The 24,908-nt window shown below is 65.2% G+C and overlaps 4 protein-coding genes across 6 annotated transcripts; 3 read left to right on the top strand and 1 right to left on the bottom strand.

Moving 5' to 3' along the window:
- Positions 1-812: 812 nt before the first annotated feature.
- OPLAH (5-oxoprolinase, ATP-hydrolysing) lies at positions 813-14,447 on the bottom strand. 3 transcript variants are annotated; one of them, XM_083358767.1, is made up of 26 exons: positions 14,089-14,445; positions 13,570-13,761; positions 12,680-12,788; positions 12,473-12,596; positions 11,788-11,983; positions 11,002-11,167; positions 10,783-10,921; positions 10,495-10,562; positions 10,146-10,399; positions 9,729-9,841; positions 9,285-9,455; positions 9,059-9,196; positions 8,830-8,968; positions 6,690-6,802; positions 6,302-6,453; positions 6,048-6,208; positions 5,159-5,260; positions 4,773-4,947; positions 4,488-4,672; positions 3,831-3,977; positions 3,541-3,675; positions 3,286-3,435; positions 2,785-2,942; positions 2,280-2,440; positions 1,822-1,919; positions 815-1,732 (listed from the first exon to the last, which is right to left on the bottom strand). In XM_083358767.1, exons 1-26 carry the CDS (start codon positions 14,260-14,262, stop codon positions 1,565-1,567), a joined length of 3,888 nt encoding a protein of 1,295 aa, XP_083214893.1. In that variant the 5' UTR covers positions 14,263-14,445; the 3' UTR covers positions 815-1,564. The 3 variants fall into 3 exon arrangements, with proteins under 3 accessions (XP_083214891.1, XP_083214893.1, XP_083214892.1); XM_083358765.1 differs by having other exon boundaries at positions 813-1,732; positions 6,048-6,453; positions 12,680-12,785; positions 14,089-14,447; XM_083358766.1 differs by having other exon boundaries at positions 6,048-6,453; positions 14,089-14,447.
- Positions 14,448-14,482: 35 nt separating this feature from the next.
- EXOSC4 (exosome component 4) lies at positions 14,483-15,612 on the top strand. The gene is made up of 3 exons (XM_083358769.1): positions 14,483-14,712; positions 14,842-15,048; positions 15,128-15,612. Exons 1-3 carry the CDS (start codon positions 14,542-14,544, stop codon positions 15,485-15,487), a joined length of 738 nt encoding a protein of 245 aa, XP_083214895.1. The 5' UTR covers positions 14,483-14,541; the 3' UTR covers positions 15,488-15,612.
- A 253-nt stretch (positions 15,613-15,865) lies between these two features.
- Positions 15,866-20,599, top strand: GPAA1 (glycosylphosphatidylinositol anchor attachment 1). The gene is made up of 12 exons (XM_083358768.1): positions 15,866-16,024; positions 16,116-16,298; positions 16,380-16,491; positions 16,583-16,733; positions 16,809-16,910; positions 17,259-17,455; positions 17,700-17,896; positions 17,981-18,134; positions 18,515-18,607; positions 18,835-19,031; positions 19,153-19,323; positions 19,990-20,599. The coding sequence occupies exons 1-12, from the start codon at positions 15,951-15,953 to the stop codon at positions 20,231-20,233; spliced, it is 1,875 nt and encodes a 624-aa protein (XP_083214894.1). The 5' UTR covers positions 15,866-15,950; the 3' UTR covers positions 20,234-20,599.
- Positions 20,600-21,635: 1,036 nt separating this feature from the next.
- Positions 21,636-24,824, top strand: CYC1 (cytochrome c1). The gene is made up of 7 exons (XM_083360149.1): positions 21,636-21,791; positions 22,741-22,934; positions 23,358-23,484; positions 23,742-23,899; positions 24,007-24,167; positions 24,250-24,350; positions 24,510-24,824. Exons 1-7 carry the CDS (start codon positions 21,693-21,695, stop codon positions 24,612-24,614), a joined length of 945 nt encoding a protein of 314 aa, XP_083216275.1. The 5' UTR covers positions 21,636-21,692; the 3' UTR covers positions 24,615-24,824.
- Positions 24,825-24,908: the final 84 nt, after the last annotated feature.

Genomic DNA, 24,908 nt, shown 5'->3' with positions numbered 1-24,908 from the left:
GCCTATTCTTGACCTGCCATCCTGGACTCGGCCCTTCGGTTCCTCTGACCACAGCAGTCCCGCCATGAGCACAGGCTGGGGGGGTCTGTGCGTGTCACAGCCCGATCCCCACCCGCTTGACGCACTGCGTGGGCTGCCTCTGGAGACCCCTGGAAGCCACAACCACTCACGACATTGGCACTCAACGCCAGCAAGAGTGCATGTCCCACGGGGCTCCCCAGTAGCCCTGGTGGCGCAGTGGTTAGAGCGCCGTGCTGCAGGCTCCTTGTGCTGACTCCCGGCTGCCAGAAATCTGGCAGTTCCAGTCTCAGGTTGACACGGCCTTCCGTCTTCCAAGGTGGGTGAAATGAGGGCCCAGATTGTTGGGCGCAAGAGGCTGATTTTGTAAACCGCTTAATGAGGGCTGCAAAGCCCTGTGAAGCAGTATATAAGTCCTAAGTGCCATTGCTATTCCGAGGGCAACACAGCGCAGTCCTTGGCCTATAAACCCAGATGCCACGAGAAACAGCTGCCAGTTTCCAATTTGGGGAATGCTGTTTCTTCCCCTGGAGGCCTCATGGCTGCCCCACATATTCACCCCTCCCCACACCCCCGGGCTTCTAAAGGGGAATTCCTTAGAGGTGGCCTTTTTGTACCAGGCTGTGTTACAGTATTGGTTTGCCCAACCACCCCGGCACAGTTGGTCATCTGATGACGGCGGCTCCTCATATCTCATGGCCAGAGAGGGTCTCGGGGGAGTCCAGGACCCCCGTCTCCTGCCTGCTGGGCTTCCCATGGGGGAAGGGCCCCAGCTGCCACACAGCCCACCTGGCTACTGGCTGAGACCCAGATGACCTCTGTCGGTCTCACCTTACACCAAAGAACGCCAGCTGCAAACCCTCCACCGGGAGCATTGTCTTAGAGGAAGGGGCGCTCTGCCCCTCCACCTGTCAGAGCCTCACACAGGGGGGGCTGTTGGGTCAGAAGACATGAGGGGCGGTGAGCTCTAGTGCAGGAAGAGGCAGATCCGGACCCCCCACGGAGGCTTCGACCTGGGCCTGGTGGGCAGCACCCCCAGGCGGGCCAGCCGGCTTCTCTGCTGGGACAGAAACGATTCAAAGACTCCAAGCAGATTCTAACTTTATTCATGCAAAACTACGCTAAGCGCTTGCCCGGCCCCTTCTTCCCAGGAACGGCCCGGGCAGCGTCCATCCCACCACCACTGGCGCTGTGCCTCACTGTTCTCAGCTGGCGCTGGCGCCACTTGCTCACAGCCCCTGTGCCAGCTGAGAAGAGTGAGGCACAGCACCCTCTCTCTCTCTCTGGGCTTGAGGAGTGCGGGCAGAAGAGAGGTGGGCAGGGGGCAGCCCCCCTAGGGGAAACAGCATTTAGGGTGCATCGAGTGGAAGCCCATCTCTATTTCACCCTCCCCCCCATAGGGCCAGGAAAGGAAGAAAGCCGGTCTCTGCTGCCCCCTTGTGGTGAGAGGTGAAACTGCCCCGCCACCTTCTTCAATCTCTCCATCCTGTCCTTTCTAGCAAGATCCACCCTGCTCAGCCGGGGCCCCTCCTCCCCGTCCCCCTCCTCAGGGCCCATCAATTCTCTCCTGTGACCGGCTGTAGTAGTAGAAGCTGCCTCGTTCCCTGAAGAGCTGGGCCCGGAGCCTGGTCTCTTCAGGCCCTTTGGCCAAGCCTGGCGGTTGAGGGCGCTGTCCGAAGCCCCCTCCCCCTGGGGTCTGCAGGCAGAAGACGTCCTGCGGGCAAGGGAAGGAGAAAGACCCCTCAAGAGGGTGGCTTCCGGGACAGGGCAGCCGGGCAGGGAGGCACTCCAGGGACTCCTTACCCCAGGCTGCACTTTCACAGACATCTTGGCACCCAGGTTCATGGTCCGTCCGTGGGCTTGGATCAGCAAGTTCAGGCCGGGGGAACCGGGATCGCCACCTGTCCAAAAGGGGAGAGGGAGCCACGGGACGGTCTGGGGGTCAGCGGAGAGGCTGGAGAAGCCCCCTCCAGCCTTGCAGGCTGAGCCTTCCCTCTCCACACTTTGGCTGTCCCGCCGTGGCCTTCCCGTGGCCTCATCCCCAAGCCCTGAGAACTTCCACCAGAGGCCGGGTGGACAACCGGCGGGGATGTTCGGGGGCTGCCCCACTGAGCAGGCCAGGACCCGTCACGTCTCTTCCAACCCCGTGATTCCACCAGTCCATCCCACAACTGCAGCGACTCTGCGCCCCCCCCCCACAGATGGGCAGAAGAGCCCCTCTGACATGCTGGGACCCCCCACCACACCCAAGATGGCCCCACCTTGCAGCCCGTACGGCTGGAAAGCCCGGCGCTCACTCAGCACCGACAGGACCATCTCCTCCCGGAACTGGAGCTCTCTCCGGACCCCGTCCCCTCCTCGGAACAGCCCAGCCCCCCCGGTATTCGGCACCAGCTGGAAGGTGCGCAGGACCACTGGATACCTGGGGGGGAGGGGAAAGAGAGCGGGGTCTGCAATGCGGTGCCAAGTGCCTCCTGTACAATAGGCTGAGAGTATGCACAGCCAACACACACACACACACACACAAGCACACAAGCTGCCTGCCTTGGGGTGAGAGCTTCGAGCTGGGTAATCAATGGGGGGGGGAACGGCATGGGACTTGGGAAAGGAGCATCCAGACTGAGCCTGCTTCCCAGGACAGACACACACACCCCCGCACACCCACACACCCACACACACTCTCCTGGACCTGAGGGACGAGGCGCATTGCCCAGGACCCGGTGCCGAGATCCCCCCCCCCGCTTTTCAGGCTCCACTGTCACCCACCGTTTCTCCAGGATCTCAGGGTCTGTGATGCGGGTGTTGGTCATGTGGCTGTGCACCCCGCTGCGGCCATGCCAGTGGGGCCCCGCCCCGGCCCCCCCGGCCACCGTCTCGTAGTAGCCAATGCGCTCGTTCCCAAAGGTGACGTTGTTCATACAGCCCTGGAGGAGGGTCAAGGGGACGGGACGTGGGCTCTCCGGCCAGCTGCAGAAGCCCCTCCTCCCCCAGGACCCAGGGCTGGGCAGAGAGGGAAGGCCCTGCTTGGGCGTCAGGAGAGCCCCTGTCTCGGGGATGGTGGGAAGTCTCCCCGCGCTCCGAGCACAGCCACCAGCCTCTGGGCGTCTCTCCTCTCAGCCGCTTGCCGGGTACGAGGAACCCAGGAGGCGCCACCTCCTGGCCCAGCTGGCATCTGCGCGAGGCGCCCAACGCCTGGGCCGAGCAGTTGTGTGACCCCCACCCGAGCGCCAGAGAGACCCCCAGTCGGCCCTTCCGTGCTCCCCTCACCTGCGAGGCAGCGCAGACTTCAAACGCTCGGAAGATGACATCCACCACCCGCTGGGAGGTCAGCACGTTGCCCCCCACCACGCCGGCGTCCAGGGAGGGGTGAAGGACAGAGCCCTCGGGGACCACAATCCGCACGGGGGACAGGCAGCCCTGCGAGGAAGGGACGTTTCAGGCTCTCCTGATCATCCAGGCAGCCCCCCCAGCTCTTCCAAGGGCTGGCCCCCCCCAGCCGCCCCTCCCTCCCTCCCTCTGCACCTGGTTGAGGGGGATGTCCTCGCCCACCATGCAGCGCAAGCAGTAGATCAGGGCGGAGAGGGTGATGGCACGGGGGGCGTTCCAGTTCCCGTACACCTCCTGGCCGGTCCCCGTGAAGTCAAAGATGGCAGTGCCCTGGGAGGGGGGGGAAAAGGCACCATTAGCCCTCCCCCCGGCCATCCACGTTCACCGCTGCTGTCAGTCTTTCTCAGATCCCTGGGAGTTGGGGACCCCTGGAATAGATGACCACCACGACCCCTCCCAGCTCCAGGATTCCGTGAGACGCTCACCTCCTGTGGGTCCACTGTCACTCGGAGACAAATCGGGGTGCCGTCGTCCATGAAGTCCTTGGCCTCCACTTGCATGGGGCGGTCCACGTGTCCACGGCGTGTGGCGAACTTCCTCAGCATCGTTTGGACGGCAACCTGTGCGTTGGCCTGAGGGCACAGCCAGGAAAGAGGCAAAATGGTCCTGGACTCTTGGGTGGCAGAAGCCTCCCCATCCTGCAGGGAGGGGCCCCAGGAGGGCCCCACACCGCTGCCTCCACCCTTGGGGCCCCAGCACTCAGCATGGGGGGGTCTTCAGAGGAAGCACCCCGAAACTGCCCTCTCCAGTGTGGGGCAGGCCTGCCCCCAAAGAATAGGAGGGGCACTGGGACCCCCACTCCCTTTCCACTCGACCCACTTACGCTGGACACGGGAGGCGTTTGTTTCACTGTCCCGGGAAACACGAAGCGGTGCCTTCTCCCCTCCCAGAAAGTGGCGGGAGTCGTTGAGCCCAAGCACATTGCATCAACCCCACCTTAAGAATTGAAGGGGGGGGTCTCCAACCCGCTCTTGGCTCTCCCCTGGCCACGCAACAGGGCAGGCCTTCCACTGGGTCTTTGAAAGCCTCCAAGCGGGAGGCACTCCTGGGGTCAAGCCAAGGGCAGCGAGACCCCTCCTCACCTGAATGTGGCCCATGTACGCCTGCACCACGCCCAGCCCGTACTGCCCAATCAGCTCGTTCACCAGCTGGATCCCCCTCTGATTGGCGGCCACCTGGGCCCGCAGGTCAGCGAGGTTGTCGTGGAGGTTGCGGGTGCCACTGCTGCCGGGCAGTTGTCCAGGGGCCAGCAGGGCCGCGGTGACGGCTGCAAGGGAAGAGGGTCTGCAGTGGCGGGAGGGGTGATGGGTGCAGCCCCCCCTTCTGGAGAACTGAAGCCCCCTCCCCTCCCCTCCCCAAAGACCAACCTTCCTCTTGGAAGACGCCTTCCTCCACCAGCTTGAAGGAGATGAAGATGGCCCCCTCCTCCTGGAGGGAGTGGGAGTGGGGGGGCATGGAGCCCGGGGTGATCCCCCCAATGTCAGCATGGTGGCCCCGGCTGGCCACGAAGAAGATGGGCCTGGCCTCCTTCTCCCAGAACACCTGGAACGAGCAGCAGCCACTCCACAAAGGGGCAGGGCATGGGGGGGGCTGGGAAGCAGACGGGGGGGCTGCAGGGGCAAATCAACCCCGGGGCCGCATAATCCCCCAAACTCTCCTATTCTGCAGGACCAGCCCAGGGCCCACCTCAGGGACAGCTCTGCGACCCCGGCTGCTTCTTTGCCCTTCTGGAAGCGGGGAGGGGGCCACTCACGGGGGTGATGACCGTCAGGTCGGGCAGGTGGCTGCCCCCTGCGCAGGGGTGGTTGCTCAGGATCACGTCCCCCTCGTGAAGGTCGGGTCCCAGGTGATGGATCTGCCATGGCAGAAGGGGAAATGGGGAAGAGGGTGGAAAGACTCACTAGCAGTTGCAGGTCCTCCACTGAGGTCTGGGTGCAGCCCTTCCTTCTGGAGGAGGCTCCCCCCAGCCCCCCGAACATCCAACCCGTCCCCCCACCAGCTCCCGTCCCCTGCCGGTGGGCTCTCCCGAGGGGGCCGCCCGGCACTCTGAGCACCAACCACCTGTGGAAACACGAACGATGGGTGGAAACGAGGCAGGAGGGGAGAGAGAGAGAGAGAAGGGGACGGTCGCTTGGTGGTCCACAAAGGAGGGGAGGGGGCTTCTCTTAGGCGCCCCAGGAGAAAGCGAGGGGTGCTGACGGGGCATGGGAAGGGTGCCGGCAGAAGAGGAGACACAGGCCAAGGGCCGGCCCTGCGGAGGGGAGAAAGAGACTCATTCACACGTGCAGGCAGACCCTGCAGGGCGGCTGAGGGGAGGGGGCAGGCAGGGGAGACAAAGCCACTCAGCCCAAGGAAGGGGGGGCGGAGGAGGAGCCCCACCCAGACGCCCCACGACACGTGTGTGTGCGTGGATGCATCCCTGCCCTGCAATTCTACTTCCGGTTTTAAGAAAGCGGGACTTCCGGCAACCGCAAAAAAGCAGGGTAGGCACTTTCCTCGGGACCTTCTCGCAGTCCTTGTTTTACACACCCGTGTCGCGTTAACACACTAACTGCCTCTCGTTTCTCTGCCTCTGCGGCACCCCCCACCGCCGTGCCAGGCCTCCCCCGGGCCTGCCCTTCGCCCCTGGAGCCGACCCCTACCTGGAACTGCACCGTCTCCTGCATGGCGCCCAGGTGGACGGGGATGTGGGGGGCGTTGGAGACCAGCCCCCCGTCAGGCCCGAAGAGGGCGCAGGAGAAGTCCAGCCGCTCCTTGATGTTGGTGGAGATGGCCGTGCGCTGCAGGACTCTGCCCATCTGCTCTGCTCGGGAAGAGAGGAGGCTGTTCTCTCGGGGGGGGGGGGGCGGGGCCCGTCCTGCCCGTGGGGGGGGCAGCTCCCGTCCCCCACGCTCACCTGCAATGCTCATGAAGCGATGGGAGAAGATGGACAGCTGGACGGGGTCAAGCTCAGGTCCAATTGGGCGGAAGGTGCCGGAGCCCACCGCGATGCAGATGTCCCCCAGGGCCGTCACGGAGGCCGTGCAGCCGGGCTCCAGCAGGATGGTGCTGCAGGAGGGCAAAGGGGCCCTTCAGTGGCTGCCTCTGGGTCACACAGCGCCCCCCCTCCCGTGGACCACCAGCTGTGGGCATAGAGCATCGTCCACGGATCAGGAAAGTCACGAGCCGACTGTGGGAACGCCTGTGATCTTATTTACCTACTGAGTCGGAAACTTCTTTTCTGCTCCGACAAGATTCAAACCTTGCACCCCCTACCTCCCCCTCCCCCCGCAGCCCCTCCTCACCTGTTCTTATCCACCAGGATGCTGGGGCCAGGGACGGAGTGGCCGTGGAAGAGGTTCTCCAGGAGGTAGACGGGGGTGTCCTGGTAGCCCCCCTCAAAGTAACAGCGGGTCACCTGGAGGTGGGGAGGGGCTTCTTACACAAACCCCTCCCCCAGCTGGTGCAGCTCTCTTGTCCCCCCAGATCACTGTGCAGCCCCCCCCGGCACTGCACCCGATTGGCACCGTGCGGCAGCTGGTACCTGAAACAGCCCTCCCGGGGACCAGAATTTCTGGGAAGGGGGCAACTAGGGAGAAGCCCCTTTCTAGGTCACCGGGCAGGCAAGGACCCCTGGCTCCGTTAGGACAGGGGAAAGGGTGCAGCCTCCAAGGAGGGGACCAGCAAGTGGCTGCTGTCCGGAACAGAAAGCAAGCCAGCAAGACCAAGAGACCGAAGGGACTTCAACGCCCCCCAGGCTCAGGTGTCCCCTGCACAGCGGAGCTGGGATGACCCAGGCAGGAGGACTCGGAGCCCCGTTCTTCATCCCTGAGAAGCCGGGGATGATGGGCCTCTGCCAGAGGACGGAAGAGGAACGAGTGCTGGAGGGGGACGGGGAGGGAGACCCAATGCCAGGACCGGACGAAGCGCTTTTGAGCCTTTGGAGAAGTCACACCCCCCCCCGGGACTCACAGCATTTTAAAGGGGGCGTGGCCGACCTCAGAGTAACTCTCCCCCACCCCCAAAACCCCTCCCGCGCAGCTCCTCCTGAGCCGGGCCACCCAAGGCAGGCCAGGGAGAGTAGCCAGGAGAGAGAAATGCCAGCAAAATCAGCCTTAGGAGGGAGAAATGTAAAGTCCTCAGAGGCACCAAGAGGGGACGCGAAGGGGACAGAGGCTGGCGAAACGAGGGGTCTCACTTCCTCCGGCCCCGTCCTGGGGATGGAATTCCCTGGAGAAAGTGACGATGCCTGGAAGAGCCAGAGGCGAAAGGACACCAGGCGGCCAAAGAAGACGGCGTGGCTGGACGCTGTCCAAGCCGAGCCCGGACAGAGCACAGATCGACTCAAAAGGAGAAGGGGGGGAGGCCGCCTGGCCCAGAGAACCGCCACGAGTCGGACTCTCCACTGAAGGGGTAACATCACCATCACCAGGCAACCGCCAAGTCAAGAAAGACCCCCCCCCCACTGCAAACTAACCATCAACCAAGACGATGCTGCTGCTGCCCAAAGAGCCCGATCCTGGCAGGCCTCGGGGTCACGAGCAGCGACTCTTCCTCTGCCACAGGAGGAGTTCATCCAGGAGGAGCCGCCCCCTGAGCCCGGGGCAGAGAGTCGGGGGGCCTGGGGGGGGGCAGGGTCGGCTAGGCCTTTTCCAGAAGGCAGGAGGAGAAACTGGGGTGGGGGGGCGTAAGAGGATTTCAGCTGGCGCTCAGCAAGATCGTCCTAACCGTGAAAGCAGCTTAACAACAGAGCAGGTTGCCTGGTGGCGGCCTCCCCCCCCCCGCCGGAGTTTTTCCAATGGGGGCTGGATTAGATGATCTCCAGAGTCCCTCCCAACGCTTCCATCCCACAATTCTTTGCATTTTTGGAAAACTGACTTTCCACACTTCCCGTTATGCCCAGGGCTCCCACAGTGGAAAGGGGACGAAGAGAGGGAAGGGGTGTACAGGTGGGGGGGGTCTGTTGCCTCCGGGAGGCCCCCGAAGGAGCATGGCTGCCCCTCCCATCTGGGAATCTGGAGCAAGGAAGCCAGAGAGGCAGGCACGCACACACGCACACACACACACACACACACACACACACACACACACACAGAGGGCTGCATTCACACAGCAGCCCTCTTTGCTCCATTGGGTTTTAACCTTTGTTCCTTTTAACTTTTCGGAGTGGGGGACTCTGCCTGGATGGTTTCCGCTTTGCAGCCTCGTGCAAGTTTGGAACTAAAATCCTGCCAGCAGCGCGAACCATGTTGGGCAAGTGCCACTCCCAGGCGTGGCTTCCCAGGAGATGCTGAAGAGGACAGAGGTCCGGCCTTCACACAACACAACAGCCGACCCAAGGAGAGGCCCCCAGGGTGGACCGCAAGGGCCCAGAGGGCCAAAGCTGTAAGGCGAGTGGCTGGGCCAGTAGCGAAGCCCGGCCTGGAGCCGAGGGGAGAGCCGTACCATTTCCCGGGTGGGGGGCTCTTTGCAGATCGGCTGAGGGTCTTCCTGGCCCATCCCGGAGCTGGCGGTGCCCCTCACCCGCACGTCGTCCACCAGAATGGCCCGGCTGGGGATGGTGAAGCCAAATTCCTGCCGATACCTGGTGGGGGGAATCAGGACTTCCTTTGGCTCCCCAGAGGGAGGGGTCCTCGGGGGGGGGTGCAGGGGATGGGTGTGTGGTGCCACTGACCTACTGGCAAAGGCGGCATCAAAGTCTCCCCGGCTGCAGGAGCCGGCGTGGGCCGGGTAGCCCTTGGCCGAGCACATGAGGGCGCAGTCTGTCCGCTCGTAGCGCAGGTGCAAGAAGGCCTCGGTGGAGATCTGGGACCTGTGGGCAGAGGGGCTTGTCATCTTCCGCCCCGGGCGCCAGAGCCGGGCCCCCGGCCCCCTTCTGCCCTCCCACCCCTGGGGCCCACCTGGCAAAGCCCTGGGCCTCCAACGCGCGCAGACATCTCTCCTCCAGGGCAGCCATCCGCAGATCCAGCTGGGCGAAGGAGGCCGGCCCGTAGACCAGGGAGCAGGGCTCCTGGGCCTCGTGGACGATGTCTGCCAGGGCCAGCCCGTAGGCCGACAAGACCCCGCTGTGCCTGGGGGGGGAGGAAATACCTCAGGGAGCAACAGGCCACCCACCAGGCGGAGTGCGAAAGCCCCTCCCCCGTCGGCCAGCACATCCCCCAGGCCCACAGGGGCCTCACCCTGCTTGGGAGGACAAAGGTAACCAAGCCCCCAATTCTCCTGTGCCCGCCCCCCCCCATGCTGGCAGAAGAACAGGCCTGCTTGGCGCTTTAGGCAGCAGACCTTCCGGGACAGCCGAGGTGCTTCTGCCTCCCCCGACCCCCACCGCACAGCCCAGGACCTACTTGTGGATGAAGACTTTCTTCATGCCCAGCGCCCGGGCGATGGCACAGGCGTGCTGGCCCCCGGCCCCTCCGAAGCAGGCCAGCACGTGGCGAGAGGTGTCGTGGCCCCGGGCCTGTCCAGAGGGAGGAGCAGCACCGTTGGGGGCAGACCCTTCTCTGGGGCGGAGGGGGCAGAGGGCAGGGCCAGGCTCAGCACCCCACTCCCCACCCCTCCGGGTGCCGCCTTCAGAGCCAGTTCAGGTCAGCCATTAGTTCCCAGCGCTCTTCCACCCGTCTGCGGCTCCCAGAGTGGAGGGTCGCTGCTCAAAGGGGCCGCCTCCGCCCACCTGGATCACGGCCACAGTCAGGCACCCTCTGCGGCCCCCATGAGGGCCCCCCTGGAGGCCAGCAAGGACGGGGCCGACGAGCAGCCGCTACCTGCGTGAGCGCCCGAATGGGCCTGCACATGGCCTCGTTGGCCACCTGGATGAAGCCCATGGCCACCTCCTCAACGCTGAGGTCGGGCCAGGCTTCCCCAGAGGTCCTCAGCTCGGCGGTCAGCGCCCGGAAGGCCTGCAGGGAGGCTGGGTGAGAGAGCGGCTGGTTCTCGTTGGGCCCAAAAATGTGAGGAAAGTGGCTGGGCAGGAGGCGGCCCAGGCACAGGTTGGCGTCCGTCACGGTCAATGGCCCCCCTGCGAGAAAGGAAGAGACGGGTGCCCATCACCGACCAGCTGCCCGTCTCCTTGGCCCTCCCCTCGCCCAGGACGACGCCAGGCGGCTCCCTCACCCTTCCTGTAGCAGGCGGGGCCGGGGTGCGCTCCTGCGGACTCGGGGCCCACCACGAAGAGCCCGGACCTGGGAATTTGGAAGAGCAGCTGGCATCAGGTAGGCTCCCCCTCCCCAAACTCAAGGGGGGTGAAGGGGCCAAAAGCAGCAGGTGCCCAGTCGGTGGTTGCAGGGCCAGAGGCTGCCCTTAATCTGTCCCTGCTCAAAGGACGATGGAGGGCGAATCGTCCGCAGCTCAGGGACAAACCCCCCCCGGGGCCAGAGCGGGGAACCGAGGCAGGAGGCTCACCTGAAGAAGAGGCGGGAGCCACCTCCGGCGGCCACTGTGTTGATGTCCAGCTGTGGCACCTGGATGCTGATGCCGGCCGTGGTGGCCTCGAAGACGTGCTCGTACTCTCCGGCGTAGCGGCTCACGTCGGTGGAGGTCCCTGCAAGAGGACCCGGTCAGCCTGCCTCCCTCCCCCTGCTCCAAACAGGGCCGCAGAGCCCTTCCACTCCCGCCTCTCACCTCCCATGTCAAAGCCAATGACCGGATGCCCTTCCGTGCGGGAGTAGCTGGTCACTGCGTAGCCCACGACTCCAGCAGCAGGGCCTGAGAGGATGGCCCGAGAACCACTGAATGCCTCCATCGGAGTCAGGCCACCATCTGAACGCATGAAGGCAACCGGCACGCCCTGTGCGGAGGGAGAGGGGAAGGCCGGAGGAGCCCAGGAGCTCACGGTTGGCCAGCTGCTTCGCCAGGTCCTGGGGGGCCCTTCAAAAGCCCTTTGGGGTCCAGTGCGCTACGAACCTCACAGCCCCAAGGGAACACCTCTTGCCACGCCCCCCTTAGCTTTGACGGCCGGTGGAGGGCAAGCGGGGCCCGAGAGGAGGTGCACGAATCTCACCAATGAGCAACCGGCAGAGAAGCCGCGCTCCTTCCTCAAGCATTTATGGGCTACTTATTAATGCGCTGAACGGGAACACCAGGCGCGCTCGGCTGGGCGCCAGAGAGGGACTTCTCGCCCTACTGCTCGGCCAGAGGTCAGAGAGCAGCCCGGATGCAATTGCTGCACATTTAATGCTCAACTCGCAGGTCTGTGTGTGGCAGCACGTCAGTGTGAGACGCATCCTGTGCAAGTTCCCAAAGCTCAGTCGCTGCGCTTGAGTAACGTGCACAATCTTGTGCTTTAACGCGACAACCTGGCTTGCATAAGACGACTGCAGAAGAGCGAGCAGAGCCTGGGCCGCCTAGGCAGGGTGCGATCCCTGGAGGCCCTGTCAGGCCAAGGCCCCCCTGCCTCCCCCTCCTCACCTGGAGCTGCGAAGCAAAGCCGTCCCGGAAGCTGTGCAGGTAGTGGAGGATGCAAGGGGTCAGGTAGGCGTCCACGCAGGCTGTGTAGCCACGGGGCACCAGGCGCACCATGGGCATCACCTCGGAGGACAGCGAGACCTGCCGGAAGCCCAGCTCCAGAGCCAGGGCACCCACCTGCTGCTCATGGCCGGGCCACCTGTCAAAGGCACCAGAGGCTGAACCTTGGAGGTGGACTGAGCGGGGAAAGGTGCCCCCTGCCATGCGGTGTACTCAGGGGGTCAATCCCAGCCACCGAAGGGAGATCTGGGCGGCGAAGGAGAGTTCAGCAGCTGCTAGTGCCTCCCCTCCAGCCATTACCGGCTTCCAGCTCTTTCGGCTATAAACCAGCACACGGCGGCTACAGAAGCCCGAAAAAGAACGGGATCCATAAATCTGTCCAAATCCGCCTCCTGCCTGGTTTGTGCGATCCCCGTCTATGCCCAGCTGCTAACTGCAGCCCTTGGCAGCCAGAGGTTGCCCCCCCAGCTGCCTTCTCTCTGGGCTACCAGCAGCCCAGATGTGCTGCCTGTGTTTCTACATCTGTCCTCCGTGGCACCAACGGTGCACCTTCTACACCGCCCCCCCCCGGTCTCCCTGTTGGGGGCTGCCCTGCAGGGTCAGGACCCCCTCGGCCCAAGGGACTCACAGGTAGGAGTGCAGCAGGACCACGGCCAGACTGCGGATGCCCCGTGCCAGCAGCGCCTCCAGCTCCACTCGCAGGGCAGCAAGGTTCACGGGCTGCTTCACCACCACCGCCTCCCCGGTCAAGCCTGGGGGGGAGTCCACATCTACACTCCAGAGGCTCCACCCAGCTCTCCTCACCCCCCCCCCCGTGCCTGGCTGCAGCTCTCACCTGTCACCCGCTGCCCGGAGTCAAAGAGCTGGCAGCCTTCCTGATGGAGCACCAGGCGCTCGTCCACCTCGACCACGGCCTCGTACAGGACCTCTGGCATTCGGACCTCCTTGGGGGGAGAGGACAGGGGGCCCGTGGGGAGACCAGGCCTCGGGGACGGGTCTGTCCACTTGGGGGGGGGGGGCAGAGGCAGGGAGGGCGAGAGAGAGCCCATGCCAAGAGAAGGGTCGGGCCCAAAGGGGCCCAGGAGGCAAGCGAAGGGGCAGAGAACCAAGGCTCAGATGGGCCTCCGGCTTCAACAGCCCCCTTCGTCAGTGCCTCACTGGGCTGGCTACACCCGGCGTTCCCCTTCGGGCACAGGTGGGGCAGACCCAAAGGAGGCCAAGCACATCTGGGACGCCCTGGCTGCCTGCAGCTGTTGTGCTGCAGCCCCTGCCTGGCTCCAGGAGGAGCAGGACTCTCTGGGGCCCCAACTCTTTGCGGAGGGGAGGCAGCCTTAGGCCAGCAGAGGAGCGAGAGCCTTCAGGGCAGAAGGGCCCCCCCCCGGACTGAGGCAGGCAGGCAGGCAGGCAGGCAGGCTGGCACTCTCAATCCCGGTCGGCCACTGGCCTCACTGGCCCAAGAAGCCCCCGGGAGCGCAGAGGGGTTGGGGTGGGAGCAGAGCTGCTCACGCCTTGAGTCCCAGGCACACCCAGGAGGGGGCAGGGGCTCCCAGCCAACCTGACACCCCCACACACACACACACCTGGCTGCCACTGCCAGTCCCAGGTGCAGCCGAGCTGCTGCTCAGGGAAGGTGGCGCCAGCCGGCACAGGGATCAGTCCTCCCGCGCAAGGCACAGCAGAACCGGGCTGGGGGTGGGGGGTGGGACCTGTTTGCAGAGCACTGACCAGGTCAAAAATGCTGGGCCGCGCCTGGTTCCCGATGTAGAGCAGGTCCCGGAAGCCCTTGGTGATCAGCAGGGCGAAGCGCTGGCCCTTGCGCTCCAGGAGGGCGTTGGTGGCCACCGTGGTGCCCATCCGGATCCACTCGATGCGCCTGGTGTCCAGGGGCTGGTCTTTGGGGAAGGGGACCCCGCACTCCTGTTGGGGGGGGAAGGGAGGGCTGGACTTCAGCCAGCTGCTTCCTCTGGGGCCTCCCCCACAAGCATCAGGGGAGTCCCAGCCGCCAGGATCGGGGAGCAGAAGCAGTTCTGCCCTCGGCCTCCTCGGCAGGTCTGGCGTGCGGCAAGAGGGAGCGAGGCGGAGGCCCCCAACTCGCAGGCCTTCGCCCTCCACCCTCAGGGAAGCATCCGAGCCACCGGCGGCTCCGAGGCCAGCCTCGGGCGCCCCGGGAGAAGCCGCTCCGCAGGCGGCGCCAGGGGACGGGGCGGCCCGCTTCGATCGCTCCTCCAGGCGGGCCGGACTGACCTCCTCCAGGATGCGGCGGATGCCCTCGGTGGGTGCGTCGCGGTAGTTGGCCGGGTCCTCGGAGAGCAGCTTCATCACGCGGACCTTCCCGCGGGGGCAGCGGGCGAAGACGTCGGTGAAGGTGCCGCCGCGGTCGACGGCGAACTGGAACTTGTCCGGCTGCGGGACAGCCATGGCGGCGAAGGGGGCGAGCGGGGCGCCGGGAGGCCTCTCCGCGCTCCTTCCCGTCGGCTTCTCGGAAGGCTGAACGGCCGGACGGACCACGAGCGCCCCGACCGGCCGCTGCCCTCCGCCCCAGTCGCCGCCCCGACGGAGACAGCCCGCCCCTCCGGCCCCGAACGGCGGCCCGGCTGTTGGAGAGGGCGCTCCTGCTGCGCGCGCGGAGAGCCAGGGGCGGCGCCTGCCGGCCCCTCCCGTCGGGGCGCGGGGCAGGCCGGGAAGCGCCGGGCGGGAATGGCGGGGCTGGAGCTGCTGTCCGAGCAGGGCTACCGCGTGGACGGGCGGCGCGCCGGCGAGCTCCGGCAGATCCGCGCCCGCATGGGCGTCTTCGCGCAGGCCGACGGCTCCGCCTACCTGGAGCAGGGCAACACCAAGGCGCTGGCCGTCGTCTACGGGCCCCACGAGGTAGGCGCTCCCCGCCGCGCTTGCTCGCTTGCCCGCCTGCCTGCCAGGGGCCGCCGGGTCGGGTGGGGGGCTCAGGCGGCCCCTGCCTCTCCCCCTCCGTCTGCCCGCCGCTCTCCCGTCTCCCCGCAGGCGCGCGGCTTTCGCGGCAAGGCGCCGCCGGACCAGGCGCTGGTCAACTGCCAGTTCAGCATGGCCACCTTCAGCACGGGCGAGCGCAAGCGGCGGCCCCACGGCGACCGCAAGTCCAGCGAGATGACGCTGCACCTGAAGCAGACCTTCGAGGCCGCCATCCTCACGCAGCTCTTCCCGCGCTCCCAGATCGACGTCTACGTGCAGGTGGGGCTCCGGGGCCGGCGTGGGGGGGACGGGGGGGGGCGCGGGGGCGGGCGGCTCACCGCCGCTCGGCCGCCTTCAGATCTTGCAGGCGGACGGCGGGAACTACTGCGCCTCGGTGAACGCCGCCACCCTCGCGGTGATCGACGCCGGGATCCCGCTGCGCGACTACGTCTGCGCCAGTTCCGCGGGCTTCGTGGAGGACAGCCCGCTGGCCGACCTGAACTACATCGAGGAGGCGGCCGGGGGCCCGCAGCTGGCGCTGGCGCTGCTGCCCAAGGCCGACCAGATCGCCCTGCTGGAGATGAACGGCCGGCTGCACGAGGACCACCTGGAGCGCCTGGCCGAGGCCGCCCGCAAGGCCTGCAGGGACGTCCACGCCGTGCTGGACCGGGTGGTGCGCGAGCACCTGCGCGAGGGAGCGGCTCTCCCGGGGAACTGAAGCCGAGGGGCTCCCCTGGACTGCGGCCCGCCCCGCCGCCTCGCCTCGGGCCGCTTCGGACCGCCCGGGGCTTTGTACGCCCGTCTCGAACACGCGCCTTCAAATAAACGTCTGAAATGAACAATTGCGCCCGTGAAGTCTCTTAGAAACCCGGGCGGGCCAAGAGGGGCGAGGGTCGCAGCCGGAGCGGCGGCTCCAGGGGGCTTCGGGCCGGCCGCGATCTCCGCGCCGCCTTCGGGGAGAGCTCCGGCCACCTCCCGCCGTCCGCCTCCGAGGCCCTTCTCGGTGCCGCGCGCGATTCGGGGCTTCCCGGAGCAGCGCCGGCCCTCCAGCGGCGCAGTCCGGGCGCGAACGCGGGGAGGCGCCGGCGGCGCGCTCGGGACGGGCGCTCCTCCCCGGCGCCGGGCGGAGCGTGCGCGTTTTCCGGGGAGGCGCCTGCAACGGCTTCTGCCGGCCGGGCGCCATGGGGCTGCTCTCCGACCCGCACTGGCGCCGCGCCGCGTCCCGGCTGCTGCTGCGCCTGCAGGCGCCGCTCTGGTGGGTGGGTGGGTGGGCGGGGGCGGGCGGGGAGGGGGCTCCGTCCGCCGCCCGCCCGGCTGAGCCGCTCTCCCCTCGCTCTCGTCCGCAGCGCGCTGAGCTTCGTGGCCGGCTTGGGCTGGTTCCTGGGCCTGGCCTTCCAGCCGCTGGCGCCGCGCGCCTCCATGTCGGAGAACGCCATGGGCTCCACCATGGTGGAGGAGCGCTTCGCCCGCGGGGACCGCGCCCTGGCCCTCGCCCGCGACTTCGCCGCCCAGCGCAAGAAGGCCGGCGGGTGAGTCGGGGCGGCGGGGCGGGCGAGGCGGGGCGGCGGCGGGCGCGGGGGCCGCGGCGACCAACGCCCCTCTGCCCGCAGGGCGCTGCCGGTGGCCTGGCTGGAGAAGAGCCTGCGGGGCCTGGGCCTGGAGGTCTACGCGCAGAGCTTCTCCCGGACGCTGCCCTTCCCGGACGAGGCGCGCGAGAGATACGTAAGGCCGGGGCGGGAGGGGGGCAGCCGGGGCGGGAGGGGGGGCAGCGACGCCCCGAGGCTCCCTCCCCCCTTCTCCTCCCCTCTTGCAGATGGTGAAGGGGACCAACGTCTACGGGATCCTGCGGGCCCCGCGTGCGGCCAGCACCGAGTCGCTGGTCCTGAGCGTGCCCTGCAGCGGCGGGCAGCAGCGGAACAGCCAGGCGGTGGGGCTGATGCTGGCCCTGGCCGCGCATTTCCGCGGTGAGGGGGGGGGCAGTGGTGGAGGCGGGAGGGAGGGAGACAGAGGGCCGGTGCTGAGCTGCCCTTCCTTCCCAGGCCAGATCTACTGGGCCAAGGACATCATCTTCCTGGTCAACGAGCACGACCTGATCGGCATGGAGGCCTGGCTAGAGGCTTACCACGACGTCAACGTCACAGGTAGGGGGTCTGCCGGGTGCTTGGAGGGGTGGGAGCCTCGGTTCCCCCCTGCCCTCCCTGGCTTTGCTCCAGGGTGCCCCCCCATGCCTCTCTTATCGGGGCTGCTGCTCCCCACATCGGTTAGGACCCATCCGGTTGTTAGCAAACGCTTCCCTTAAAATGAACGGGACTTCTAGCCCTTTTTAGGAAAGCAGGGCAGGGATTGGGCCCATTGGCAGCTTTGGGAAACCTGATCCTGGCTTTTGGCAGAGCCTCTTGGAGAGCTTCCGAATCTAGCCACTAGGAAACTCCACCGCCTGGCTCCCCTCTCTCAGGGAGGCACCCACGCAACGGCTGTGTCCTCTGCAGAAACGCAGTCCTCGGGGATGTTCGGCCGAGCAGGAGCCATCCAGGCCGCCATCTCTCTGGAGCTGAGTAGCGACGTCATCACCAGCTTTGACGTGGCCGTGGAGGGGCTGAATGGGCAGCTGCCCAACCTGGATCTGGTCAACCTCTTCTACTCCTTCTGCCAGAAGAACGGGCTGCTGTGCACCATCCAGGGCAAGGTGCGCGGAAGAACTCCTGCGTCCTGGGTTTGTCTGGAGGCTGCCTGGAGGGGAGGCCACCTTGGCCATCAGCCCAGCCAGGCCGGAGGAGGTGCCTTGCGCCAGACTCGGCCACTGGTGGAGCAGGCACGTGGTCAGTCTGCCAGCAGGATCCCTCCGCGGTCGGGGTGGGAGCGGTGGTGCCAGGGCACCCTCCAGACCGTGCCTGCCCTGCTGAGGGCCTTCCCTGTTCCCCCGCCTGCAGCTGCAGCGCTCCGACTGGGACTCCCTGCCGGCCTTCCTGCACTCCCTCCAGACGCTGCTGCTGATGGTGCTCAAGCAGGGCTCCGGCCACCCGCAGGGGGACCACGGCCTCTTCCTCCGTTACCACATTGAGGCCGTCACCATCCGCGGCATCAACAGCTTCCGCCAGTACAAGTTCGACATGGGCGCGATGGGCGTGTGAGTGCCGAGGAGAGGCCGGGGGGATGCTGGGGGCCCCGTCCGGGACCCGAGGCCGCAAGGCTCCTTCCGCTCTCCCCCCAGGACCTTTGAGGGGATCTTCCGGAAGCTGAACAACCTGCTGGAGCGGCTGCACCAGTCCTACTTCTTCTACCTGCTGCCTTCGCTCTCTCGCTTCGTCTCCATTGGGCTCTACATGCCGGCCTTCGGCTTCCTCCTCCTCCTCCTGGTCCTCAGGATATCCTGCTCCAGCGGGTGGCCCTGCTGACTGGGAGGCCTGAGACGCTTCGGGGAGGGTGGCTGGGATGGGGCTCTGGCGCACCCTCCCCTGGGGAAAGTGGGGTGCTGGAGACACGTGCGGGGACCCTGCCTGAGTCCTCCAGGGCCACGTGCCAAGCAAGCAGGGTTTGGGGCCGCTGGGTGCTGGAAGAGGGCGGTCCCATCCCGTTGCAGGACCCCCCGGCTTCCTCAGCAGGCGAGGGGCCCTTTGGCCTGAGAGAGCGACCCAATGTGGTCAGCAGCTCTTGTCCCCAGAATGCTGGGGGGGGGGGGCAGTCCGGGTGTCGGTGTTTGGGGATTGCCTATGTCAGTCCTGTTTTCCTGGACTCCCCCTTCAACGCCCTGGACTTGTGGATGAAGCTGAGCAGCTTCGACGTCGATGGGAACCAGCTTTGCGATGGAGACCAGGCTTCAAATCCTGCTCCCTTGGAGGTGGGTTGCAACAGGAAACGGCAGTCCTGGCCCCTTGAGAAGGGGGGTGTTGTGCTCGTGGCAGAAATCTCCCTCTCTTCAGGGATCGACTTGGGCCCTGTGCTCGGCCTGTTGTCAAATTCCCCAGCCTTGGTGGTGGGATATGCCTGGCCAGCTCTGGCTTGGCCGTTCCCGTGCTTTGGGGGTGGAGGACACCCCCTGAGCTGCTGCCAACCCTTTTGGGACAGGATCCGAGGCCCAGCTTGCTGACCCTGGTCCCCCCACTGCTCATCTGCCACGCCGCTGGCCTCGCGCTCTACTTTGTGCCCGTCTGGGGGCAGCAGATGGCCACTGAACACTTCCCGGTCTCTGAGGCGGAGGCCGTGGTGCTCACCAGCATTGGGATCTACGTGGCCGGACTGGCCTTGCCCCACAACACGCATAGGTAACGGTGGGGAGGGAGCCTGGCCTCCCGCGTCGGGTTGCACTCGGGGCTGGATGCGAGGAGCAGGCAGGCGAGTGGCCGGAGGGTTCTGCCCAGACTGAGCCGGGCTCCTGCCTTGCAGAGTCCTGATGGGCTCCGGGACCAACCAGGGCTGGATGATGCTGAAGCTGTTTGCGCTGCTCTACCTGGCCATGCAGCTGAGCTGCGTCGCGCTCATCAACTTCTCCCTGGGCTTCCTGCTGACGGTCACCATGGCGCCCGTGGCGGCGATTGTGCAGCCCACGGGGCCCAGGTATATCCCGGGGCAGGGACAGCAGCGCCGCAGGGCCTCTGAGGCGGCGGGGGGCGGGAGTGGCATGCTATCCCAGGGCGGTGGGTTTGCTCTTCCCTACCCCAGCAATTCCCTCCAGGGAGAAAGGAGAGCTTTTGAACCATTCTCTGTATCTGGTGCCCCAGGCCCGAAACCGTCTCTGTGCGGCGAAGGCTGGCGTGAAAGAAGCCAACGTTTTCACAAGGGTGAATCCCCCCCTGGGTGGAGGGAACAACCAGACCAGTTAGCAGTATCAGTAGCCAAGCCAGACAGTCCGTTTTTGCTCTTTCTGGTTCCTGGATTAAAGGATTGCTGACATGGGTGAAACCTTCAGCACCTTTGCACCCTGGTTAGATTGCAGTTTCTCTAAGAAATTGGTGGGAAAGGGTGCCGATGCATCTGTGCAGGGAGGGGGGAGTGCCAGACAGGTCACGTTTCTCCCCCCCCCCCCCCCCCGATTTAAGCCTGGAAAGCTGGCAAGCAACTCCAGCCCACCCAATCAGCCGCCTTAAGCAGCGCAGGTGCAACACCTGAGGAGGCTTCGCCCTGCATTTCTGGCCAAGGCCGGTGGGCGTGAGGAAAAGCCACCGGGGGATGGGCACAGGTCTTGGGCCGGGTGGGTGTGATCAGAAGCCCCCTTCCCCGCAGGTACCTCTATGCGGGGCTGCTGGTGGTGGTCTCCCCAGCCATCACCCTCCTCCTCTGCATCTTCCTGTACCAAGAGCTGATGGAGTACCCCATTTCGCCACTGGAGGGCTGGCAGCAGTTCCTGCAGGTGATCGCAGAGGGGCTGTTGGACCACTACCTCTACGGCTCCATCGTCTTCCCCTTTGTGGCCATCTTCGTCTACCCCTGCTGGCTGCTATTCTGGAACGTGCTCTTCTGGAAATAGCTCCCCCCCCCCCGGCTTTGGCCCACCAGAGGCCAGCGAGTTTTTGAAGTGGAGCGGGGAGGGGAATCCGGACCCCCCTCCTGCACAGCAGCCGATGGTGTCCAGAGAGCTTTCCAAGAAGGCAAGGAGGAGGCGGCGGCTGCCAAGCTCGCAGTGTCGAACGTCTGGCTGGCTGCAGGCTGGGTCCTGCTTCTGGGCCGGCCGCAGAGGGTTGCTGGGGCCACAGAGATTGGCTAGGGGCCACTGATTCTCTTGGACTTTGCTGCGGTTGCAAAACCTAGAAAGACCCTCTGGAGGCCGGGAGGGGGGGCGGGAGCTGTGGTTTGCCTGAAACAGTTTTGGCAAAATAAACCGTTTGGAAGTTGTGGTGCAAAGAGTGGATTTGTGTATGCCCACCGCCCCTGTCGTTTTTCAGGCACTCGCAAATTCCGAGTCAAAAAGGACTCCGGGTGGGTTGCAAAGCTGACCTTGAGAGGTTGAAGGCCGGGATGGGGCTCTTGAACAATGAACCCGAAACAATCCTGTTAAAACAACGTGGAATTTAATGTGGAGAAAAGCAAAGCTTTACATTTAGGCAGGAAAAATCAAAGGTATAAAAGTACAGATTGGGCTAACTGTGAGAGGCACCTGGGAGTCCTAGTGGACGATCACTTGCCAGCCCTGTGCAGCAGCAGCAGCCAAAGAAGCTAATACGATCCTGGGTTGTATAAACGGGCATGGAATCAAGATCAGTAGCGCTTTGTAAATACCTAATAAGGCCACACCTGGAATGCCTGCATCCAGTTTAGGTCACCACGTAACAAAAAAGATGTTGAGACTTTGGCGGGGAAAAAAAGCGCAAAGAAGAGCAACTAAGATGATCCGAGGCCTGGAGACTAAAACGTACGAAGAAGGGCTGCGGGACTCTGGTCTGGCCAGTCTGGAGAAGAGAAACGGCGGCCTTCCCGTATTTGAGGGGCTGCCACAAAGCAGAGCGGGGGGGGGGTGAACTTGTTCTCCAAAGCAGCGGAAGGCGGGAGAAGAAACAACGAACAGAAAAAGCGAAGCCGGAAGAGAAGCAACCTGGAATCGGGGAGAAGCTTCCTGAGGACGATTAGCCAGCGGAACTGCTCGCCACCGGAAGCCGTGGTTGCTCCGTTCCTCGAGGTTTCCAGGAAGAGATTCGACTCGTGAGAAACGGTCCAGGTTCTCCACCAATCGTCGCGTCCTAGGCTCCCTTCTCTCTTCTGATTGATGGATTGGCCGCTTCCGGTCCCGCCCGCCCTCTTGGCGCAATCGCTGCGGGCCCACGAGGGGGCGCTCCTCCAGACGATGCGTAGGCCTGCCTGCTCCATCCGGGGAGGCCGGAAGGCGCCGCGCCGCTCTAGCCCACCGCCGCCGGGAGGGCGTGGCTCGGAGGGCCGGACTTCCGCCGCGCGGCGCCTTGTGGGAGAGCTGTCTGGCCCAGGCTCGCCCCAAGATGGCTGCGGTGGCGGCGGCGGCGATGGCGGCGCGGAGCCTGGCGCGCTCCCGGGGGCGCTTCCTGGTCCCGGCCCTGCCCGGCGGCCCTCAGGCGCGGGTACGGCCAGGCGGACCGGGACGGCGCGCGCGCGGCTCCCCCCGCTCGGACCCGGCTCGGTCCCGGCGGCTGCCCCAAGGTCACCCCGCTCGGCCGCGGCCCTCCCCCGCCGCCTCCTGCTGCTGCTGCTGCTGCTGCTGCCGGCGCCCCGGAGGAGTCCCGCGGGAGGAGGGTCCGAAGGAAGCCCGTCCGCCCGGCGGGGCGCTCCGGTTCGGCCCTGCGGGAGAGCCCGTTCCGGGGCCCCCCTGGGAGGGCAGAGAGGCCGAAGGGCGGCGGGTCGGTCCGTGGCGGTCGGGGTGGGGGCGGCCTCTGCCCGGCCGCGGCTTAAGTGCTCCGAGGGGGGCGGGAGATCGGAAAGCGGGTCGTGCCCCCCCCGGGAGGGTTTTGCAGCCCAGCGCGTCGTTGCAGGGGCGGTCGCTGCGCCCCCTCCTCCCTGGCCAAGAGTAGCCGAAGTGGCATGTTGGCTATCTGAATTGTCCAGCCGGGTCCTTCTCAACCTGGGCAGCTTGAAGATGGGTGGACTTCGAGTCCCGGAGTTCCCCAGCCAGCTTTGCTGGGAGTTGAAGCCTGTCCATTTGAAAGATGAAAGCTGGCTGGGGAGTTCTGGAAGCCCCCCTCCCCCTCTTCAAGTTGCCAAAGTAGAGAAACGCTGCTCCGGCCTAATTTGTGCAGAAGGATTCTCCCACGTCAGGGTTTTGTGTTATCAACGTGGGAACTCTGCAGTATATATCGTGGTGTGTATGTGTGTGTGTGAGAGAGAGAGATTCAGAGCAGTCAGCCAGAATTCCTGGGAAGCAGGTGATAGAAGAATCCAGCAGGGAGAACAGGGACAGGCCACTGGAGTTTCGGCCACATTTGGCCGATGGCCTCTGAGGATTTCCTGCTTGCTTTGGAGGAGCGAGGCGCCGTTTCCCTTGCAGGAGATTCACTCGGTTGCCTTTCTCTGCAGGCCAATGTGGCGTCGGTGGCGGGTCTCTCCTGGGGCAAGAGGGTGGCCCTGAGCGCTCTGGGCGTTCTGACAGTCGGCGGGGCGGGGCTGGCCTGGGCCCTTCACAGAGCTGTGAATGCCTCGGAATTGGAGCTTCATCCCCCCAGTTACCCCTGGGGCCACGGTGGCTTCCTGACTGCCTTGGACCACAGCAGGTACGTGGTGTCCTAGCCCAAGAAGGCAGGGCTGGCGGTCCCGTTGGAGTTTGTTTTACCTCCTCTGGATGGGAAGCAGCTGCCAGGCCGTGTCTCTTTCCAAACCCTGTCCCGTCCCACCCGATGGCACTTAGGGGAAAGCTTTGTAGCTGGCTCCGCTTCCTTTGCTGCTCCTGCACCCAAGTTCTGTCTGCCTTTAGTCCAGACGGCCATCTCTGAGCTCCCTTGGCACTCTGCTTGGCCCGGCTGCCTCTGGCCCTGGGCGTACCAGGCCAGCTCAGAGGAATCCTGATCCTGGGCAGAGCCATTCCCCAAGAGCGGAAGCCAGACTTTCCTCGGTTCCTGCGCTTGCCTGTCGGCTACCTTGTTTGTAAGCGCTGCCTTCTGAGGCTCGTGGCCTGACGGAAACATTCGCGTCCACAGTGTCCGGCGTGGCTACCAGGTGTACAAGCAGGTGTGCTCCGCTTGCCACAGCATGGAGTACTTGTCCTTTCGCAATCTTGTGAACGCCACCCACACTGAAGAGGAAGCCAAGGCCCTGGCTGAGGAGGTAAGCAAAGCGTGCAGCGGGATTCAACCGGACCACAGGGAGGTGACCCTGGTTGGGATGGTGCGGGCGCTGCTCTGGACTGCCTCGTGTCTGGTTCACGCCTTCAAGCGGTTGGCGGTAGGGCTGGTGGCCACGTCACCACTCCACCCGACCCCGCTCCGGGAGCTGAGGTGGTGATGGATGAAGGTGGGCAAATACCGGCTCCTTCTCTGGGGAAGATGGAGGGTTCACAGCGAGGCTGACCTCTCGCCCTTTAGGTGGAGGTGCAGGACGGACCCAATGAAAACGGCGAGATGTATATGCGGTCTGGCAAGCTGTTTGACCGCTTCCCCGACCCTTACCCCAACTCTGAAGCGGCGCGGGCAGCGAACAACGGCGCCCTGCCTCCTGATCTCAGCCTCATTCTCAAAGCCAGGTAGTCTCTCCACCCTGAGGAGGGGGCGGGGCACAACTGGGCGGTTGGCACTGCCAGGCAGAGGAGAGGCTTGGAGACGCTGGGCCCTCACCGCCCTTCCCTTTCAGGCACGGGGGCGAGGACTACGTCTACTCCCTCCTCACTGGCTACTGCGATCCCCCGGCAGGCGTGACTATGCGGGAGGGGCTTTACTACAACCCCTACTTCCCCGGACAAGCCATAGCCATGGCCCCTCCCATCTACAATGACATTTTGGAATACGAGGACGGTGAGTGGGCTGGGGGGGTGGGGCTGGCAGGAGGCCTTTCCCTGGACTGGGCTGGTGATCACCCGGGTCTGCTCCTTTGCAGGCACACCTGCCACCATGTCGCAGGTGGCAAAGGACGTCTGCACCTTCTTACGATGGGCAGGGGAACCAGAATTCGATGACCGCAAGCGGCTAGGCCTCAAGGTGCGTCTTCTTTGCCGGCCGTGGCCTGATGGGCCAGGCAGGCGTAGACAGGAGCTGCTGCTGTTCCCTGGTGGGGACCGAGAGGGCTGCCTGCAAGGGGGGGGGATGCCTGGGAGTGGGGAGGGAAACTCTGTGACAGCCTCTCCTGTCTTCACGCAGACAATACTGATTGCGTCTGTGGCAATACCCTTTGCGTACTTGATGACAAAGCACAAGTTTTCGGTTGCGCTGAGCAGGAAAATGTTCTACCAGCGTCGTGACTGACCTCTGGATGGGGCAGACCCGCCTCGGATGCCAGAGCGTTGATGGCACTTCGTCCTTCGTGCAGCTGGGTGGGGGGGATGGCTGCTTCTCCCGAGCGCCCTGGCCACTATTTAATGCCTCCCACCGTTCATCCAGTCGCTCTCACAGCCTTGGCAAGAGGACCCTGGGGCAAGGGGTGGCAGGCACCCAATAAACGTGTTTCCTCAACCAGACGTTAGTTGCTTTCTTGAGATGCCGAGTCCCCTCGGCCTGCAGATCATCTCACCTAAGTTGTGGCCATTCCTGCCCCGCCCC

Source organism: Vipera ursinii, assembly GCF_947247035.1.
Source record: "Vipera ursinii genome assembly, chromosome: 3".
NCBI classification, from domain to species: domain Eukaryota; kingdom Metazoa; phylum Chordata; class Lepidosauria; order Squamata; family Viperidae; genus Vipera; species Vipera ursinii.
This window is presented reverse-complemented; position numbering and strand designations above follow the sequence as displayed.